This window comes from Hyperolius riggenbachi, chromosome 6, assembly GCF_040937935.1.
Source record: "Hyperolius riggenbachi isolate aHypRig1 chromosome 6, aHypRig1.pri, whole genome shotgun sequence".
NCBI lineage: Eukaryota > Metazoa > Chordata > Amphibia > Anura > Hyperoliidae > Hyperolius > Hyperolius riggenbachi.
In genome coordinates this window covers 368,442,669-368,462,897 of record NC_090651.1, presented here as the reverse complement: position 1 = coordinate 368,462,897, position 20,229 = coordinate 368,442,669, and the positions used below count along the sequence as shown (strand labels likewise).

The 20,229-nt window shown below is 44.5% G+C and overlaps 1 protein-coding gene across 1 annotated transcript; it reads right to left on the bottom strand.

Annotated features, from left to right (window-relative positions):
* Positions 1–10,910: 10,910 nt before the first annotated feature.
* On the bottom strand, positions 10,911–13,311 carry LOC137522279 (streptococcal hemagglutinin-like). Its single transcript, XM_068242309.1, has 2 exons — positions 13,261–13,311; positions 10,911–11,486 (listed from the first exon to the last, which is right to left on the bottom strand). The coding sequence occupies exons 1-2, from the start codon at positions 13,309–13,311 to the stop codon at positions 10,911–10,913; spliced, it is 627 nt and encodes a 208-aa protein (XP_068098410.1).
* Between the last annotated feature and the right edge of the window lie 6,918 nt (positions 13,312–20,229).

The following is a 20,229-nucleotide window of genomic DNA, read 5'->3' as shown; positions in this document are numbered from 1 at the left end:
ACATACAAACAAAATAATATAAAAACTATAATGTTGCAAGCTTCTAAAACTATAACATACTTCAAAAACTGTAATGTTCTAATGTTGTTAACGATATTCATCAAGGCGCCCTTTTTTCGCTGTATTAACGATAATTGCATTAAAGTCTATGGTGGCGCCGTTCACCCTCAGCCAGCGCCCTTTTTTCCTGCTACCATTATGACATCTCATATTTCTTTTGTATGATAACTGGGGATTTTATTTTATTTTTATTAACCACTTATTGAATTAGGTACAGTATACTGCTACCACCGTTGTGCTCGCTCCCGCCTGCTCAAGCGCGCATTCCTGCATATGTATTTGCCGCTGCCCATTAGCCCAAAGATCAATTCATTGATCTAGTCCCCGTTGCAATGATCGGCGGCTTCTATTAGAAGCCGCGATAATTCTGAGAAAAAAAAAAGTTTCCCATCCACCATTCACTTCACCATTCACCAGTAAGCGTAATGGTATGCTTACAGGATGCATAAAAAATGATTGTGGCCAAATAGTAAAATTACACCTACATATATTTTGTTAATAAAAAGACCTACACTCATTTTAAATTAGCTAGTTAATTCCCACACTCTCCCATATTTGCCCAATAAAAATATTTGCATGAAAAAAATAACAATTAAAAAAAAATACATAAATAGTTACCTTGGGGACTGAACTTTTCTAATATGTATGTCAAGACGGTATATTACTGTTATTTTTTTTTAATCATGGGCTTGTAAATAGTGATGGACACATAACTGAAAAAATGCACCTTTATTTCCAAATAAAATATTGGAATCTGACATTGTTATAGGGACAAAATTTAAACATTGTAATAACCGGTACAAATGGGCAAATAAAGTATGTGGGTTTTAATTATGGTAGCATCTATTATTTAAAAACTGTAATTGTCGAAAACTGAGACATAATGACTTTTTCAATTTATTTCCTATTATTCCCATTAAAATGCATTTAGAATAAAATAATTATCAGCATAATGTACCACCCAAAAAAAAGCCTAATTGATTGCGAAAATAACAAGATAAAGATCATTTTGTTGTGATGAGTACCGATAAAGTTATTGGCGAATAAAGGAGAGGGGGGCATCAACCAATGTTTTGTTGTGCTTAAAGAGACTCTGTAACAACATTTTGAGCCTTATTTCTTCTGTCCTATAAGTCCCTATGCCTGTTCTAATGTGACCTGTCTTACTGCAGCCTTACCTACTTGCACTGTCTCTGTAATAAATCTTATCTTCTTTCCTCTGTCGTGTCTGTCGGGCTGAGGCAGGAATGTGTGGAATGGGCATCACTGCTTGTTATTGGCAGAAGCTATACACACCTCTCCAAGCTCTGCATGAGTCACCCAGTAAGCTGTTTGTAAACACTGCCTAAAACTGTTAATTACAAGCCAGGATTGCAGCAGGGTGTGGCAGAAACAGCACAGAGGGGCCCAGGAGAACATAAGGAAAAGAATGGTATGCTTTTTATTGTAAGAATTTTAGAGTACAGATTCTCTTTAAGCTACCCTGCTGCTTGGCTCATATACATTTGGCCCACCCACAGCCCACTGCATGACCACACCCATTTTTGCCACAGCATGCTATTGCATATTGATACTAACCTAGTGCCCAGGGGTGCCCTGGATCTCCCAGGATCCTAGCAACGCCCCTGGCTAGAGCCAAAAGCATCTTTCAATTTTGGCTCCAAGGCTCTCCATTGGCCTAATAACCTCCACATCCTCATTGGTCTGTTATTAAACCAATAGTGAGCCTTGGAGCCAAAATTTAAAGATGCTTTAGCTGTCGCTATACTTAGTATAGCTAGAGCTGCGCGGGTAGCGGTGGTGCATTGCATTGGGTGCGCAGAGATCTTCAATCAAGGTAATGAAGGTTGCAAGACAATATTGGTGTGGGGTCATTTATGAGGATATTGACGTGGTAATTTTTTTTTTTTGAAAGGTACAGGTAAGTATTTATGGTTAATTAAGAAAATAAAATACTTTTCTCATGGTTGTGTTTTTATTTTATTTAACCCTTTGTGGAAATGGGTAAGGGGTACTTTGTACCCTATACTCATTTCTCCTGGGGAGGGGGTTGGTATCTGGGGGTACCCTTCTTAAAGGGGACTCCCAGATGCCACCATGACCCTCACCCCCCAAGAAGTGTCAACAGGCTACCTATACTGGAGGGAGGGGGAAGAGTCAGCTGACCTGGCTACCTATACTGGAGGGGGATGGCTGCTGAAAGTGGCCTTGGGCGGTAAGGAGTACAAATCCGGCCGTGCACCAAACAGCTCTGGGCCCCCCTGCAATCCCGGGTGCTGCCCCCCTCTAGTTACGCCCCTAGATGTGTGCCTGTCACAAGCATGAATAAAGATGTTGCTGAAGGAAACAGCAGGTAGCTAAAGTAACAAAGTCTTTCTGCTCCACAAGTGGAAACCGTTAGCTAAAGAATGTCAATAAATCCCAGGACGCCGGGTGTTAATAGGGGCTGATGTCAGCGTATTTTTTTTAATAACCTCACATCCTGGACTGCAGCTTAAAACAACAGCGTTTAACTGAATGGTTAGTTTGTTCAAATGAAAAAAAAAAACAAAGGAAATAAGGAAAAAAAATTAAAAACACAGGAAAAGTGAACCAAGAATGCAGCATTTTCCAAAAAGTGGAGTATGTGAAATACACAACACCTCTATCCGGTTTCAGGGCAGAGTGTAAAGCTTGGGGGATGTTAGCTTGCTTTTGGTGGCATAGAGTCCAAATAGGAAAAGAGGAAGAAAAAAAAGTTTTATGGAAGGAAAGGAGGAGACTGGAGAGAGGCAAAAAAAAAAAAAAAGAAGTGTAGAAATTGCTGCTGCCAGCCAACTCCACCCTTCAGCAGTAAGCTCCACCTTTGTGCTGAAGATACATTTCCAACCCCAAATCTTTAGCATCTTTAGCATTAGCTCCAGTTGTTGCTCAGCAGGAGACCAGAAGCCACCAGAAGGGGAAGCTAAGAAACAGACACACACAAATCACTTCTTCTTCCAGAGTTTGGCAACTTTATTCCATAACAATGGCTTTGACATCCAGCAAGGATTACTTGATCTGGTCCATCTTCAGCCTGGTCTGCTGCTGCTGTCCCCTGGGATTGGCTGCCCTGATCATGTCCATTAAGGTAAACAGAAAGCTGCTGCTGTCCTGTTGTACAAACTATGTGCAAAGTTTATGGTTTTTTGCTTACAAGTTTGCAGGCTGCTTAGCTTGGATTGTGATTGAGGTCTGCCTCCATAGGGGTGACTACTAATTTTACAGTTATTTAAAGTGTTAATATACCTTCTATGTATCGCACTGCCATTTATGGAGTGTATAGAACGATTTATGTCTTTTCCTGTTGTCCCAGGAGCTGGCAATCAAACGTCCTGCACACACCCATAACTAAGACTATTTGGCAAGGTGCCAATTGATGCATAATTTTTTTTAAAGTTATTTTATTTTCCATTTTCAATAAACTGTTTTTTCAACAGATTAAGGTGTCCATTAACGGTACAATTTTCACTGAGGCTGCATTTCCACTTGTGCGGTGCGAATGGCCGCAGTAAAAATTTCGAGTCCATGTGAATTTACATGCAAATTTTCATGCGCATTCGCATGGGTGATGATGTATGCGAATTTAACCATGGCAGTGCTGGTGTGCTTTTCCATTGTTTCTATGCGAATTCGCATGAAAATTCGCATACCCAAACCTCATGCGAATTTCCTATTAAATACATTGTATGCGATTCGCATAGCGGTATGCGGTATGCGAATTCTGATGGCTCTGCCATGCAAATTTTTTCTGCACAGAAAAACGCAAAGGAATCCTGACAAGTGGAATCAGTCCCATCCACTTGTATTGCTATGCAAATTTGCATGCAAAAAATGCATGCGAATTCGCGATAGTGGAAATGGGCCCTAAATGCAATCTTTCGATACGATTTGAAAGATCGTAACTAATCAGAAGGCAATTATCGATTGTTCACATTTACTGAACGATTCTTTCTTCAAATTCAATTGTAAAATCCAACTTTCAGATCGATTTTTATCCTATTCAAAAATCGACCAAAGAATCGTACCTTCATAAACGGCAAATGTTCTATACGATTTGAATGTAAAAATCGCATCGAAAGATTGCCTTTGGTGAAAAATTGTACCATTACTGGGCAGCTTAGCCATAACAAATTGTAGGTCCACATAAACATATAACCTTAGTTCTTTCTCTTTTATCTAGTCATTTTCACAATAATATATTTTAAACATATTATCAGTTAACATATGCTGTAGATCCACATAAAGTAAAGAAAGAAGAAAAAAACAAAGAAAAATAACCACACAAAAAAAACAAGTAAAAAGGAAAGAAAAAGAAGCAAACAATATGGTTCCTATGTATATACGTATGGTGCTGTACATTTTGGGGACTAAGAAGTACACTCGTTTTAAAACACCAAGGGGTTAGGGTATCCTGACTATGATGCCATCTTACTTTTTAAATATCGCCATCAGCACATAAGGTAGTTTTTTTTTCTTTTTACTTCAAACAGTCTCATTTCTCAAAGCAAAGGAATTCTGGAGTTAATTGCGCAAGTCCAATATTCGGAAATTCTGTGCCCTGCGTGCCCTGTGTGCCCTGCGTGCCCTGCTTGTGCCATTGTAACTTCATCATAGCCTAAAGGTGACTGCACACAATAAAATTAAAAGAGCCAATTTTACACCAATTAGATAAATACAATTGGTTGTCTCGAAAAATGGAATGTTTTTATTTGCTTTCGATCGAGAAATCTGGTTGAAATTTCTGGGGGGGGGGGGGGGGTTCAATTTTTTGACATATTGGAAAATCCATACCAATTTTATCAAGAATTGTATGGTGTGTGATGAAATGTGAAATTGTATTCAACCAGAAAAAATTGTATATTTAGTATATACCATACTTGTATTTATTCACTTTTTACTCTAGATTTTTTGAACCAACCAATTTTTTCAGAGTTTACGATCTTTTATACCGAAATTGCGGCAGTCTCGAAAATACGTATGATGCCTTAAAAGATTCTGATCGAAACTTCCGATCAATCGGAAAAGTGGATCTGAATGCTCGAATTGGATAAAAATAAGAAATTAAAAATGTATGGTGTGTAGCCACCTTAAAGGGACACTTCAGTCAAACAAAAAAAAAATGAGTTTTACTCACCTGGGGCTTCCAATAGCCCCCTGCAGCTGTCCGGTGCCCTCGCCGTCTTCCTCCGATCCTCCTGGCCCCGCCGGCAGCCACTTCCTGTTTCGGTGACAGGAGCTGACAGGCTGGGGACGCGAGTGATTCTTTGCGTTCCTGACCACAAAAGCGCCATCTATGCTGCTATAGCATATATCATATACCACATAGCAGCATAGAGGGTGCTAATGTGTCTGGGAACGCGAAGAATCACCCGCGTCCCCAGCCTGTCAGCTCCTGTCACCGAAACAGGAAGTGGCTGCCGGCGGGGCCAGGAGGATCGGAGGGAGACGGCGAGGGCACCGGACAGCTGCAGGGGGCTATTGGAAGCCCTAGGTGAGTAAAACTCATTTTTTTTGTTTGACTTAAGTGTCCCTTTTTAACACTAACCTCTCTTCTTGCAGCATGCCACACACTATACAATCTTTTTTTCATTTTTATTCGATTTGAGCATTCCAATACAATTTTCAGATTGATTGGAACTTTTAAACAGACTCTTCGAGGTGCCACACACGTATTTTCAAGATTGCCACAATTTCGGAAAAAACATCGTAAACTCCGAAAAAATTGGTTAGTCAGAAAAATCAAGATAAAAATTTACTGAACAATTTTTTAAATTTTGATTTGATCTGAGCATTCCGATCCAATTTTCCGATTGATCGGAAGTTTTGATCAGAATCTTTGAGGTACCACACACGTATCTTCGAGATTGCCGCAATTTTGGCATAAAAGATTGTAAACTCTGGCCATGGACATGGCCTGACGTACCACTGCTACGCCGATGACACACAGCTATACCTGTCCTTCAAACCTGGTGGAACAGACCCTACCCCAAAAATAAACTCTTGCTTAGCTGAGCTACAGGCATGGATGAATGATAACTGGTTGAAACTGAATGCTGACAAAACTGAGGTCCTGTTTGTCCAAAGCCAGTGCCCGCCATCAAAACAGCTCTATCCTAAAGCAACACCAATCAGGATTGGGAATTCAGACATAAACAGCTCCAACTTTGTGCGCAGCCTTGGCGTACTAATCGATGGGGAATTGAATTTCAGAAACCAAATTTCATCTGTAGTTAAATCCTCCTTCTTTCATCTGAAGAACATTGCAAAGATTAAACATCTGATTCCCCCAGAGGATCTTCCAACCCTAGTCCACGCCTTCATCACATCACGTCTGGACTACTGCAATGCCCTTTATGTTGGCCTCCCCAAAAAGGACCTGCGCCGCCTGCAATTAGTGCAGAATTCTGCTGCCAGATTGCTAACAAACCAGCCTCGCCACTGTCATATTACACCGATCCTTCGCTCACTGCACTGGCTACCAGTAGAATGGAGAATACTCTTCAAGATTGGACTGCTGACATTCAAATCCCTGCACAGTCTAGGCCCTGGATACATGAAGGACTTGCTGAAGCTGCACCACACCTCTCACAACCTCAGATCAGCAAGTTCTATAAACTTGGTCACTCCCAGAGTGCACCTCAAAAAATCTGGAGATAGAGCCTTCTGCCATGCTGCCCCTACTCTCTGGAACTCCCTACCACACCCAGTAAAGACAGCACCATCCCTGGAGCTATTCAAATCCAGACTGAAAAGCCACCTGTTTAGCCTGGCATTTCCAGATTTATAAAATTTCTTCCTCTGTACCACGATGGTCTGAGCCATGCTTATGCGCTTTGAGTCCCACGGGAGAAAAGCGCTTTACAAATGTTATTTGTTGTTGTTGTTGTTGTTGTAAACTCTGAAAAAATTGGTAGTTTGGAAAAATAAAGAGAAATCTATACTGAATAGTTAGACAGAATTCTTTCTGGTTGAATACAATTTCAAAATCCATCACACACCATACAGTTCTTGAGAAAATTGGTCTGAATTTTCCAACATGTCCAATCTAAAAAAAAAAAAAAAACGGGAAATTCGATCAGAATTCTCGATCAAAAAAAAAAAAAGAAACTTTCAATTTTTTCGGGACAACCGATCCTATTTATCGAATTGATGTAAAATTGGATCTTTTAATTGTATGGTGTGTGGTCACCTTAAAGGGACACTTAAGTCAAACAAAAAAAATGAGTTTTACTCACCTGGGGCTTCCAATAGCCCCCTGCAGCTCTCCGGTGCCCTCGCCGTCTCCCTCCAATCCTCCTGGCCCCGCCGGCAGCCACTTCCTGTTTCGGTGACAGGAGCTGACAGGCTGGGGACGCGAGTGATTCTTCGCGTTCCCAGACACATTAGCACCCTCAATGCTGCTATATGGTATATGATATATGCTATAGCAGCATAGATGGCGCTATTGTGGCCAGGAACGCGAAGAATCACCTGCGTCCCCAGCCTGTCAGCTCCTGTCACCGAAACAGGAAGTGGCTGACGGTGGGGCCAGGAGGATCGGAGGGAGACGGCGAGGGCAACGGACAGCTGCAGGGGGCTATTGGAAGCCCCAGGTGAGTAAAACTCATTTTTTTTGTTTGACTTAAGTGCCCCTTTAAGGGTGAAGCAGGTCACTTGAGTGCCGGTCGGCACTCCGCATACACCGTAAAGTTAATTGGGGCTATAAAGGATCCCCATGCTTAATTAGGGCGCCAGAGGCGTACACTACAATCTAGTAGCGACAATCAGCGGCGGGAGTCGGTGCCAATTTCGGCGGTCAGATACTGAAGCGGCAGAGATTGCGGCACAGATATTGCTGATGGGGAGGGGTAGGTTAGTGTTAGGAGTAGGTAGAGGGTGTGTGATTGTGAGGAAAGGGTTAAGTAAAGCAACACCAGGATATCGATAAAATTACCGATATTCTACTATCGGTTTTAGGCAGTGTCTGTTGGTAGAATATCGGTAATTTTTCAGTCCAGCACCCAAATTGCTGCACTGCCCTTTTTTCACCACACACTCCTATGGTGCTCATGCACGGTACAATAAAAACGTTAAATTTTCCCGTTTATTCAACCAAAACGTTCGAATCGAATGAAAGTTTAAAAATATCTTTTTTTCCATCAAGAAAAAATAATCGATTATCCTGTTTTTTCAATAAAAATCCGATCGGATATGTTGGAAAAATCTTTATATTCGATCTAATGGAATCTAACTAAATTATCTAAATGATCTAAAAAAATTAAACAATTGTACCATGTCTGGGCACCACTAAATGCCCACTAATAATACAATCTTGATTGTGCAATCTTACCACTTCTCTGTAATATGAGGGACTACCTAAAGCGTTTATCCAAATTATATTATATCTGTTTACTCTTCTACTACATAGATTTAGTAAGATTGTACATTCAAAATTGTATCATTAGTGAGCATCTTAGCTACTGTCTTCCCATGTGCCTTGCACTAGCCATAACCCCTCAGCATAGCATGAACTGTACTGTAAAGCTCACCTTGCACCCAACATTAACTCATCACTCTCAATTGTCCATTTTCCCCTCCCTTGGGAACCCAGTCCCTCTGTCCTTTCTTTTTCATGTCTCCCTCTTTCAGGACCGATGTACATATATAAACAGTATATGTGTATGTGTGTGTGTATATATATATATATATATATATATATATATATATATATATATATATATATATATATATATATATATAAAATGTGTTTAATTGACTAAACTTTATTCGCATCCACTAAATTGACATCATACTTAACTGACAGAAAGGGACGAGTGGTTTGAAAGATAAAACTACGTGTTTTGCTTATTCATTCTTCATGACATGGGCGACTAGGGTTCTGGCAGGGTGTAGTCATGGGTGCAGCAAGAGTGTGGTTAGGGGTGTGGCTAGGGGTGTGGCAGGACATGTCTTAAAGGGAACCTGAGGTGAGAGGGATTAGGTTGACATTTTTTTTCCTTCTAAATAATGCACATGCCTTGCTGTCCTTTTGATCCTCCGCCTCTTAGGTCCCACTCACACTTGCCTCAGGAGTGTTTTTTCAGCGGAAAAATCAGTGAACACTGCAGTGATTTTTCCGCGATTGCGTTTAGCGCTTCTATAGCACTGAAACGCAATTGCTGGGAAATCACCTGAACATGGTGCAGGCGATGCATTTGCATTTCACGTTTTTGGACGATTTGTGGCGATTACCGCAAATTGCCCAAGTAAAAACGGGCCCATAGGGCTTTATTACACTAGTGATTTTTAAAAAGCGATAGTGTTTGAGCGTTTTGCCGAAATTGCGGCACAACGCTCTAGTGTGAATGGACCCGAATACTTTCAAGCCATAGACCCTGAACAAGAATGCAGCAGATCAGATGTCTACAACAAATCTCACAAGATTAGCTGTATGCTTGTTTCAGGTGTGTGATTTAGACCCGACTGACCAGAAAGATCAGCCAAACAACTGGTATTTTTTAAAAGGAAATAAATATGGCAGCTTCCATAAGTCTCACAACTCGTGTTGCTTTTAACATTGTCCGTTTTTTCTTGTCTCAAAATATTGGGAGGTATGCTTGAACCCATCCCTTCCCAAACGTTTACAACTGGCCATACACTGATCGATATTTCCCAGCATATGGTAATATTACTACACCTAACCCTACTCTCACATATAACCCTCCCTCTACCGATGCCTAACCCTTAGACCTCCTCTAGTGGTGCCTAACTCTAAGATCCCCTTGAAAGTACCGACCCTTAAAACCCCCTGGTGGGGCCTAACCCTTAGACCCCCCTGGTGAGCCTGAGCCTAAGACCCCCTGGTGGTGCCTAACCCTAAGACCCCCCATGGTATGGCCTAACCCTTAGACCCCCCTGGTGGGACCTAAACCTTGGCTTAGATCTCCCTGGTGGGGCCTAACCCTTAGACCCCCTGGTAGTGCCTGAAGACCCCCCTTCCTGACGCTTAACCCTAAAACCCCCTTCCTGACAACTAACCTAAAACCCTCTTTCTCCACTCAGAATAAGGTAATACAGAAAGCAATACATTTCTAAGATATTAAAGTTCAAAATGATAATTTACAATTTTATAATTCTCAAAACAAAATTTAAAACGATATTTATAGAAACACCAATTCTCAAAATGAAAAATTTTGTTTGGACGGGCCTGGCGCCCGATATTTATCGGGATTCTGAATTTCCTCTTTGGGCGCCTAATATTTTGCCCCTGGGGCGCCCAAATAGTCCATTAGCCCCAGGTGCCCAAATTTCCTGCTCCCCCACCTCCTGGTCTGATTTCAATTTCAAATAAAAAATAATAAAAAAAAAAGTTTACCTGCATTGAAAAAATTGCTGCCAACAGTGGTGTAAGGCTTCTACACTGCTTCTGGCTCTGCTACATGCCTTGTATAGTGGAGAAGAGGAGAGTTAGTTATCACAAACCTGCACTGGCCACTGGCCAGAACACGGGAGGACCTGCAGGCAGATAGATGCTGAACAGACACTGAGAGCTGCTGACAGTGTGCAGACACTGACAATCAGGGCAGAAACCTGGACATCTGTTCTACAAGTGAAACAGCCCTGCTGCACTGCCCCGAATATACTGCAACTAGGGAAACCTTTAAAGTGAACCTCAGACGAGAAGTGTCTCAGTTTCCATACTTACCTGGGGCTTCCTTAAGGCCTCTCGTCCCTCGCTGTCTCTGCTGGTGGCTCCTGTCACTCACAATGCTGCCCGAAAGCCTGGCGGAGTCACATTACATTGTGAATATGCAGCGTTCCCCTCCCTGGGAGCGTTCTATGCCTGCGCACTAGTACTTTGCAGGCACAGAACGCATGGGAGTGCAACGGGGTAGCACGTCTGTCTCAGAGGCCACAAGGAACTGGCCGGTTTCTGCAGACTCAGAGGCCACCAGGAACTGGCCTGTATCTGAAGACTTAGAGGCCGCCAGGAACTGGCTGGTATCTGAAGACTCAGAGGCCACCAGGAACTGGCTGGTATCTAAAGACTCAGAGGCCACCAGGAACTGGTCGGTATCTGAAGATTCAGAGGGCACCAGGAACTGGCCGGTATCTGAAGACTCAGAGGCCCCCAGGAACTGGCCGATATCTGAAGACTTAGAGGCCACCAGGAACTGGCCAGTATCTGAAGACTTAGAGGCCACTAGGAACTGGCCGGTATCTGAAGACTCAGAGGCCACCAAGAACTGGCCGGTATCTGAAGACTCAGAGGACACCAGGAACTGGCCGGTATCTAAAGACTCAGAGGCCACCAGGAACTGGCCGGTATCTGAAGATTCAGAGGGCACCAGGAACTGGCCGGTATCTGAAGACTTAGAGGCCACCAGGAACTGGCCGGTATCTGAAGACTCAGAGGCCACCAAGAACTGGACAGTTATCCAGAATGTTTCCTAATCATGTCAGATTTATTTTGAATGCTTCTTTCTAATGCTGGGTACATACAGTACAATGCAATTTCCCGCCTAACAGGTGGGAATCGAGCGATAATTTCCCTTCGGCTCCTGATGGATAAAGTGATCGATTTTGAGCACTTGTAATTGGAAAATCGATTGGGTGCACTTTGGACATGTACACACAATGCAACTTCCTGTCTGATCACCCGTAGATTGGGCGGGAAATTGTGTATACAGCATAAGAACTTTGTAAAACAAAAAAGAGAGAGCTGAGAGCACAATATAGTGTAGTATGTTAGTATACCAGAAGGTATAAGAATTGTTTGGTAGTAATATAATCACAAGTCAGGGTTACCTTCAAAACAACTACTGTATAGGCAAAAGGGGAGAATATACCTGAACCCACTTGGGTTAGGAAGTCGCTCTCCGTAGTAAAGAAACAAAGGGTACACAATCGGCAATTAAAAACAATGTAACAGAGGCGCCAACAAGTGTAAAATATATCAAAAATTGGTTAAAGTAGAATGTAGTGGTGGACCTTCCGATGATGACCCAAATACTCAATTTTAGTAAAGACACTAGTTTTAATTGTCACTTAACTGGTTCGGGACCACGGTAAGTAGAATCTACGCCACATCAAAGGCTTTCTAACTCTGATGCGGCATAGATTTTACACCGTGGCTTACCGCGGTCCCGAACCAATCTCTGTTCCTGGAGGAAGTAAACTCAGCTGTCACAGCTGAGCTTCCCCCTATCGGTCAGGAGCCGTTTTCATTGGCTCCTGACCTCCTAATCACTGTAAGCCAATCGAGTGATCAGTAAAGGAAGAAATGAAAAAAAAAGCCTCTGGACCTTAAACAGACCAGAGACATCCATCCTAAAAAAGTTAGAAAACTCCATAAGTCTTTACTGAAATACCACTTGGACCATCATCAATTTTTGATGTATTTTACACTTGTTGGTGACTCTGTTATACTGTTTTTGTTGCTCTTTCTAACAACACTCATGTACACACTTTAAAACATGCATTTGATCTACAAGTAGAAGTGAAATCCCTTGGGAATTCCCACTGGAAACAAATGTTCTTGGCTGTATAAATATGGTGTTGGCATTCCTGGATTTAACGGATAAAAAAAAGTTTTAGACTTTTCCATCGTGTCTGTGTTTCCTTCAGCGTTCCAGGCACACTTAGGGGATTTGCTGTAAGATTCAAGAAAAAAAGCTGACATGTCGGACTCATGAAAGTTTAATATTCTGGTGTGTTTTAGCTACTGCGCATGTGTAGCCATTGGGACAGGAGGAAGACGGGCTTAGGTCTACTAGTCTTACTAATATTATAAATGTGGTTTGGATATTTGTTACTCAATCACGCAACAATGGCTGAACGGATTTGAATGAAATTTGGTACACACATAGTATATTACCTGGAAAAACATATAGGATACTTTTTATCCCCATAACCAAAAAGTGGGCAGAGACAAATACAAATTTCACTGGGAAAATGTAAACTGCAGCCATTCTTACACTGTCAATGGTAGGGTTCTCAAACTTTGCACAGTTGGTCACTGGGTGACTGGGATTATCATTCAGCAGATTTGCCCAGAAAATACATGCAATCATGTGGCAGATTTGCCCAGAAAATACATGCAATCATGTGGCAGACCTGCCCAGAAAATGCATGCAATCATGTGGCAGACCTGCCCAGAACATACACCTGCTAATATAAATAAAAAAAACATTTACTCACCTTCAGCAGCAGACCTCCTGTCCCAGCCTCCGTCCAGCGTGCAGCTCCCATGGGTGGGTGGGTAGGTAGCCTGGTGGGTGGTTGGGTGGGTAGGTAGGTAGGTAGCCTGGTGGGTGGGTGGGTAAGTAGCATGGTGGGTGGGTAGGTAGGTAACCAGGTGGGTGGGTAGGTAGGTAGCCGGGTGGGTAGGTAGGTAGCCCGGTGGGTGGGTAGGTAGCCTGGTGGGTGGGTGGGTAGGTAGGAAGCCTGGTGGGTAGATAGGTAGGTAGCCTGGTTTGGGTAGGTAGCCTGGTGGGTGGGTAGGTAGCCTGGTGGGTGGGTAGGTAGGTAGCCTGGTGGGTGGGTGGTTGGGTAGGTAGGTAGCCTGGTGGGTGGTTGGGTAGGTAGGTAGCCTGGTGGGTGGGTGGGTAGGTAGGTAGCCTGGTGGGAGGGGTAGGTAGGTAGGTAGCCGGGTGGGTAGGTAGGTAGCCTGGTGGGTGGGTAGGTAGGTAGCCTGGTGGGTAGCTGGTGGACTAATAGGTAGCTAGCCTGGTGGGGGTGGGGGCCCAACTCCAATCCTCCCTCATTCACCTCGGGGGGGCCCCCTCCGGCTACGCGCGGCGGAAGAGCGGCAAATATAGGAAGTCTCCGCCGGTTCCAGCAGGCGCTAAAGGTTCAGCCGCCTGTTTTACACCATCTCCTCTCCTCTGTATATCGCTCACTACTACCTTGTTTAGTGGCTACTAGCCTGGTGGGTGGTTGGGTGGGTGGGTGGGTAGGTAGGTAGCCTGGTGGGTGGGTGGTAAGGGTAGGTAGCCTGGTGGGTGGGTAGGTAGGTAGTCTGGTGGGTGGGTAGGTAGGTAGCTGGGTGGGTGGGTAGGTAGTCGGGTGGGTGGGTAGGTAGCCTGGTGGGTTTAGGTAGGTAGCCTAGTGGGTGGGTAGGTAGCCTGGTGGGTAGGTAGGTAGCCATTGGTAGCCTGGTGGGTGGGTAGGTAGGTAGCCTGGTGGGAGGGTAGGTAGTTAGGTAGCCTGGTGGGTGGGTAGGTAGCCTGGTGGGTGGGTGGGTAGGTAGGTAGCCTGGTGGTTGGGTGGGTAGGTAGGTAGCCTGGTGGGTTGTTGGGTAGGTAGGTAGTCTGGTGGGTGGGTAGGTAGGTAGCCTGGTGGGAGGGGTGGGTAGGTAGGTAGCCTGGTGGGTAGGTAGGTAGCCTGGTGGGTGGGTAGGTAGGTAGCCTGGTGGTTGGGTGGGTATGTAGGTAGCCTGGTGGGTGGTTGGGTAGGTAGGTAGCCTGGTGGGTGGGTAGGTAGCCTGGTGGGAGGGGTGGGTAGGTAGGTAGTCTGGTGGGTAGGTAGGTAGCCTGGTGGGTAGGTAGGAAGCCTGGTGGGTGGGAGGGTAGGTAGTTAGGTAGCCTGGTGGGTGGGTAGGTAGTTAGATAGCCTGGTGGGTAGGTAGGTAGCCTGGTGGGTGGGTGGGTAGGTAGGTAGCCTGGTGGGTGGGTGGGTAGGTAGGTAGCCTGGTGGGTGGTTGGGTAGGTAGGTAGCCTGGTGGGTGGTTGGGTAGGTTAGACAGCCAGGTGGGTGGGTAGGTAGACAGCCTGGTGGGAGGGGTGGGTAGGTAGGTAGCCTGGTGGGTAGGTAGGTAGCTGGTGGGCTAATAGGTAGCTAGCCTGGTGGGGGCCCAACTCCAATCCTCCCTCCCTCACCTCGGGGGGCCCCCGTCCCAGGACGCGCGGCGGAAGAGCGGCAAATATAGGAAGTCTCTGCTGGTTCCAGCAGGCGCTAGAGGTTCAGCCGCCAGGTCTACACTGTCTCCTCTCCTCTGTATTTCGCTCGCTACTTCCTGGTTTAAGAGCGAGCGATATACAGAGGAGGAGACAGTGTAGACCAGGCGTCTGAACCTCTAGCGCCTGCTGGAACTGCCGGAGCATCCCTATATCTGCCGCTCTTCCGCCGCATTAGGCGGGGTCTCGAGGTGAGGGGGGGGCCCAAGGAAAAAAAAAAAAAAAAAAACAGCAATACTTAATGGGCCCCTGAAGCAACGGAACTTCAGGGGCCCTCGTGCAGTGGCACGGCCTGCTTGGCTGTATGTCCACCCCTGATGCTATGGAAGCTTCTCCTCATCCTTGTAGACGCTTGTGAGCAGTTGGAGTCTTGCCGGTGGAGGCAGTGGGGTGGCCTTATACCCCAGGAGCGATATCAGGCCGATTTTGGCCGCACCATCCTGTTTTGCTCATGTTATGTTTTAAAGGCCCACCCTAGCGGAAAAAGTAGTCAGTAAACATCTGACAGAACCGACAGATTTTGGACAAGACCATCTCCACATGGGGGATTCTCAGGGTTTCTTTGTTTTCAGCAGCATTTCCTGAACAGCAGTTTAACTGCCAAAATAGTAAGATGCCAGCCTCCCTACTCACTTGCAAATTATTTTGCCAGTTAGACTTAGCAACTGTTGTTCAGGAAATGCTTTAGAAAACAAAGAAAACCCTGAGAATCCTCCTTGAGGAGTTGGACTAGTCCAAAACCTTTCAGTTCTGTCAGATTTTTACTGCTTACATTTTTCTCTGGAGCGGTCCTTTAAGAAGCGAAAGGGCATATCTCGGACAAAGAACTCAAACTGCCAGCAGCCATTTAGTAAAATGGGCACCGCGTAGACTGAGATTTTAATTACGACTATAGCAGCGTCTTCTGTGTAATTTGGGCATCGCCAGCACTGGATAAATAGTGGTGTAGGATTTGCACATATCGGCAGAGGAGGTACATAGCGATATCGGTGGAGATGGTGGTGGAAGGGTTGGTTAGATAACAGTAGAGGGAGGGTTCAAGGGAAAAGAGAGTTAGGTGATAATAACATATTGATAAAATGTATTGATATTCTACTATCAGAATTACCCATTGCCCAATAGAAGAATATTGGTAATTTTACCAATATTCTGCTTTCCCCGGTGCCCATGTTGGCATTGTGCTCTTTTTCCATGTGCAGGTGATGGTAGCTTCAATTATGTAGGTAGTTTTGTAAATGTAATACCTTTAATTTAGCTATTTACCTGAATCAGTGTTTTACTTCAGCTAACATCTGGAAATATGCCTGAAGAAGGAGACTAGATCCCAGAAAGCTTGCATTAGTTAATGGGACCCTGAGCACTACTAAAAAATGAAATTAGGACTTCCCTGGGGCTTCCTCCAGCCCACCGTAGGCCACAAGCTCCCCCGGCGTCCTCCTGGCCCCTCTCCTGGTCCTGGCTGGTGGCTCCGTTATCAGACGACTTCGACCTGAAGTCATCATGGCCTGCTTCCCACTTCCTCCATTTGTGTCCTCACGCGGGACAGCTATAGGTCATCATGCCGGCCAGCGTGAGAGTTCTGTGCATGCGTGGTTCAATATTAGAGAACCACGCATGCGCAAGACTCTCACACCGGCCTGCGTGATGACGCCTAGTCCTGGAGGAATCGGGAAGCAGGCCTGGTGACTTCAGGTCAAAGTCGTCTGATAACAGAGCCACCAGCTGGGACTAGGAGAGGATCCAGGAGGATGCCGGGGAACCTTGTGCCCTACGGTGGGCTGGAGGAAGCCCCAGGGAAGTCCTAATTTCATTTTTAACTACATGTCGCACGCCATGCAGTATATTCACGGCCTGGAAAAGGTCGCCGTGTGCACCAGGGCCGTGAATACAATTCTGCAGCGGCACGCGACCGCCGCTTGTTACGGTTAGCAGGGAGATGAATGATCTAAGTCCCCGATTCAACGAATGCCGGCGTCTGTGAGATGCTTGCATTCATTGTATCTTTCCTGTTGCTAAAGAGGCTCTGAAGTGTCATCAGATTCACATTTTTATTTAAAAAATCACTTTAACATCATTGCCCTACCTAAAACACAGCATCTCCGCGGCTGAACTCCAACTAAATCCCCCCCCCCCCCACCAAAATCCCCGATTTTCTTGGTCGTGAATCCTGATGCCCCGGGAGGCAGAGCTTTCAGCTGCAGCTCTGCCTCCATGTACGTCAATCCGTGCGGATCTCCGCCTCTCCCCTGCCCCTCTCAGTGAAAGATGACTGTGAGGGGCGGGCAGAGGCGGCGATCCGAGCTGATGGACGCGAGTAGAGGCAGAGCTACAGCCCAAAGCTCTGCCTCTTCACGAAAGCGTTCCCCGCATTGTGCCCCGGGGAGTTTGAGGGGATTTAGTTAGTGTTCAGTCGCGGGGATGCAGCGTTTTAGGTAGGGCAATGATGTTAGTGATTTTTGAAGTGATTTTTAAAGAGACACTGTAACATCAAAAAGATCCCCTGGGGGGTACTCACCTCGGGTGGGGAAAGCCTCGGGATCCTAATGAGGCTTGCCACGCCGTCTTCTGTCCCATGGGGGTCTCGCTGCAGCCCTCTGAACAGCCGGCGACAGACCCGACTGTCAATTCAAAATTTACCTTTGCAGGCTCCAACGGGGGCGCTGTGGCTGCTTTCGGCTCCGAAGTAAACGGAAATACCCGATCTCAGTCAGGTCCGCTCCACAGCGCAGGCGCCGGAGACTTGCACCTGCGCAGTAGAGCAGACCCGACAGCGATCGGGTATTTCCGCCTACTTTGGAGCCGACAGCCGTCAGAGCACCTGCGCAGGAGCCGGGAAGGTAAATATTGACATCACCGCTGTACGGAGGGCTGCAGCGAGACCCCTGAGGGACGGAGGATGGCGTAGGAAGCCTCATTAGGATCCTGAGGTTTCCCCCACCCGAGGTGATTACCCCCAGGGGACGTTTTGACATTACAGATTCTCTTTAAAATAAAAACGTTAATTTTATGAGACTTCAGTCTCTCTTTGACGCATTACTTCCGATTCACGTGCTTACGTATGTGAATCAGAAATGATGACTGAGGACATCTTGTGTAGTAAATTACACCAAAATTCATTTTTATTTAATAAAGATCCCTACACTGAGTTTTATAATTAACTATTTCCCTCCCACACCCTCCCATAGTACCTAAAGAGGGTATATTACTATTCATTTTTATTTTATGGGCTCGTAATTAGTGATGGGTGCAAAACTGAAAAAATGCACTTTTATTTCCAAATAAAATATTGGCGCCGTACATTGTACTAGGGAAATTTTTTAAGCGTTGCAATAATCGGGACAAATGGGCAAATACAATGTGTGGCTTTTATCCACAGTAGAATGTTTTATTTTAACACTATAATGGCCAAAAACTGAGAAATAATGCATTTTTAAAAAATATTTCTTATTATTCCAATTAAATGCGTTTAGGATAAAATAATTCTTAACATATTGGACCTCCCAAAGAAAGCCTAATTGGTGGCGGGAAAAACAAGATATAGATCATTTCACTGTGATTAGTAGTGAGACAATGAAACGAAAAAAAAAATGATGCTATAATGCATTGGTTGTGTAGTATAATTAATTAGTTACTAGACGATTAGTAGCAAAGAAAATATTCTCATACTTTTATTTTCAGTTATATAGTGTTTTTTCTAACATTGCATCATTCTCTAATGCTGGGTTTACACCATACAAATTTTCTGTTAGATTCTTCTGTTAGAAAGCAGCCGCTCCAGGATAGTGATGGGAAGTCCGGATCTTTTTAAGGATTCGGATTATTCAAATCGGATCGTTGAAAAGATCCGGATCTTTGAACCGAATCATTTGAATAATTTTACTAGGGAAGCAGACTGGGGGTGAAATGACTAGCAGGACAGGACTTTCCCTGCACTGTACATTCTGTATGTTCCTGTTTCTTCCAGACAGACATCCACTGTGAACCGAATCTTTCATTGTGATGATCCGGATGATTCGACTCACAAAAAAGATCCGGATCAAATGAACGATTTGTTCATGATCCAGACAGCACTAGGAGTCCCACTACAGTCACCACAGTGCAGTAAATATTAATTAGCCATGTGGCTAGTCACTGAGTGAAACTGAAGTGAAAAAAAAATATGATATAATGATTTGTATGTGTAGTAAAGCTCAGAAATAAAACATTAGGAGCAGAGTCTATTGTTTCCAGTACAGGAAGAGTTAGAGACTCCAGTTGTTATCTATGCAAAAAAGCCATTGAGCTCTACAACTTTCAAGACCTTCAAAATCACAGAAAGCTCTGAGTTCTGAAGGTTGTTATCTGAGCTGTCAGTCAAGGATTTTCTTTTTCTCTGCTAGAGGACAGGTCAATAGTTCACAGCCTGCTCTGTGAAAACATTTAGAATGCTGAGTGTTGTGTAAACTGCAGATATAATGCTGGGATTACACCATACAATTTTCTGTTAGATTCTTATGTTAGATTTTTCTGTTAGATTTTCTGTTAGAATGCATAATTAGATTATTTTCTGTAGAGAATGGTCATTATCTCTGGTGCATTGTCTTCTGGTCATCTCCTGCTGAGTAGAGCAATGCCTAATTGCTCGGCAGATAGATGGTAAGATAGATACACTTCCAACATGTTGAACTTAGAGAATCTAATGCTGGGCATACACGGGAGAAACTCTCCTGATCAATCGAGCCGCTGATGGCTCGATTGATAATATCCGACAGGTCCGATGATCATCCGGATCATCACAATGAAAGATTCGGTTCACAGTGGATGTCTGTCTGGAAGAAACAGGAACATACAGAATGTACAGTGCAGGGAAAGTCCTGTCCTGCTAGTCATTTCACCCCCAGTCTGCTTCCCTAGTAAAATGATTCAAATGATTCGGTTCAAAGATCCGGATCTTTTCAATGATCCGATTTGAATGATCCGAATCCTTAAAAAGATCCGGACTTCCCATCACTATCCTGGAGCGGCTGCTTTGAGAGCTGCATAACGCAGCTCAATCTGACGTCCAACTTCAACACCACCAGGCGTTGCATTAGGGGCATGTTATGCGACCTTAACGTCCCCTAAAATGCAACGTCTTGGTGGGAAAGTAGCCTTAACTCTATCAGTTGGCCATTAGAAGGTATTACTTTTTCAAAGCTTCGTTTTTTTATATCGATGCACAGGTGAAACTCGA

Bases quoted from the DNA above. Each gene is read 5' to 3' on its own strand.
- LOC137522279 (XM_068242309.1), bottom strand. From the start codon at position 13,311: ATGGGAGCTGCACGCTGGACGGAGGCTGGGACAGGAGGTCTGCTGCTG. The intron at 11,487-13,260 runs GTGAGTAAATGT...ATAACTGTCCAG, and splicing joins CAGGAGGTCTGCTGCTGAAG to TTCTTGGTGGCCTCTGAGTC.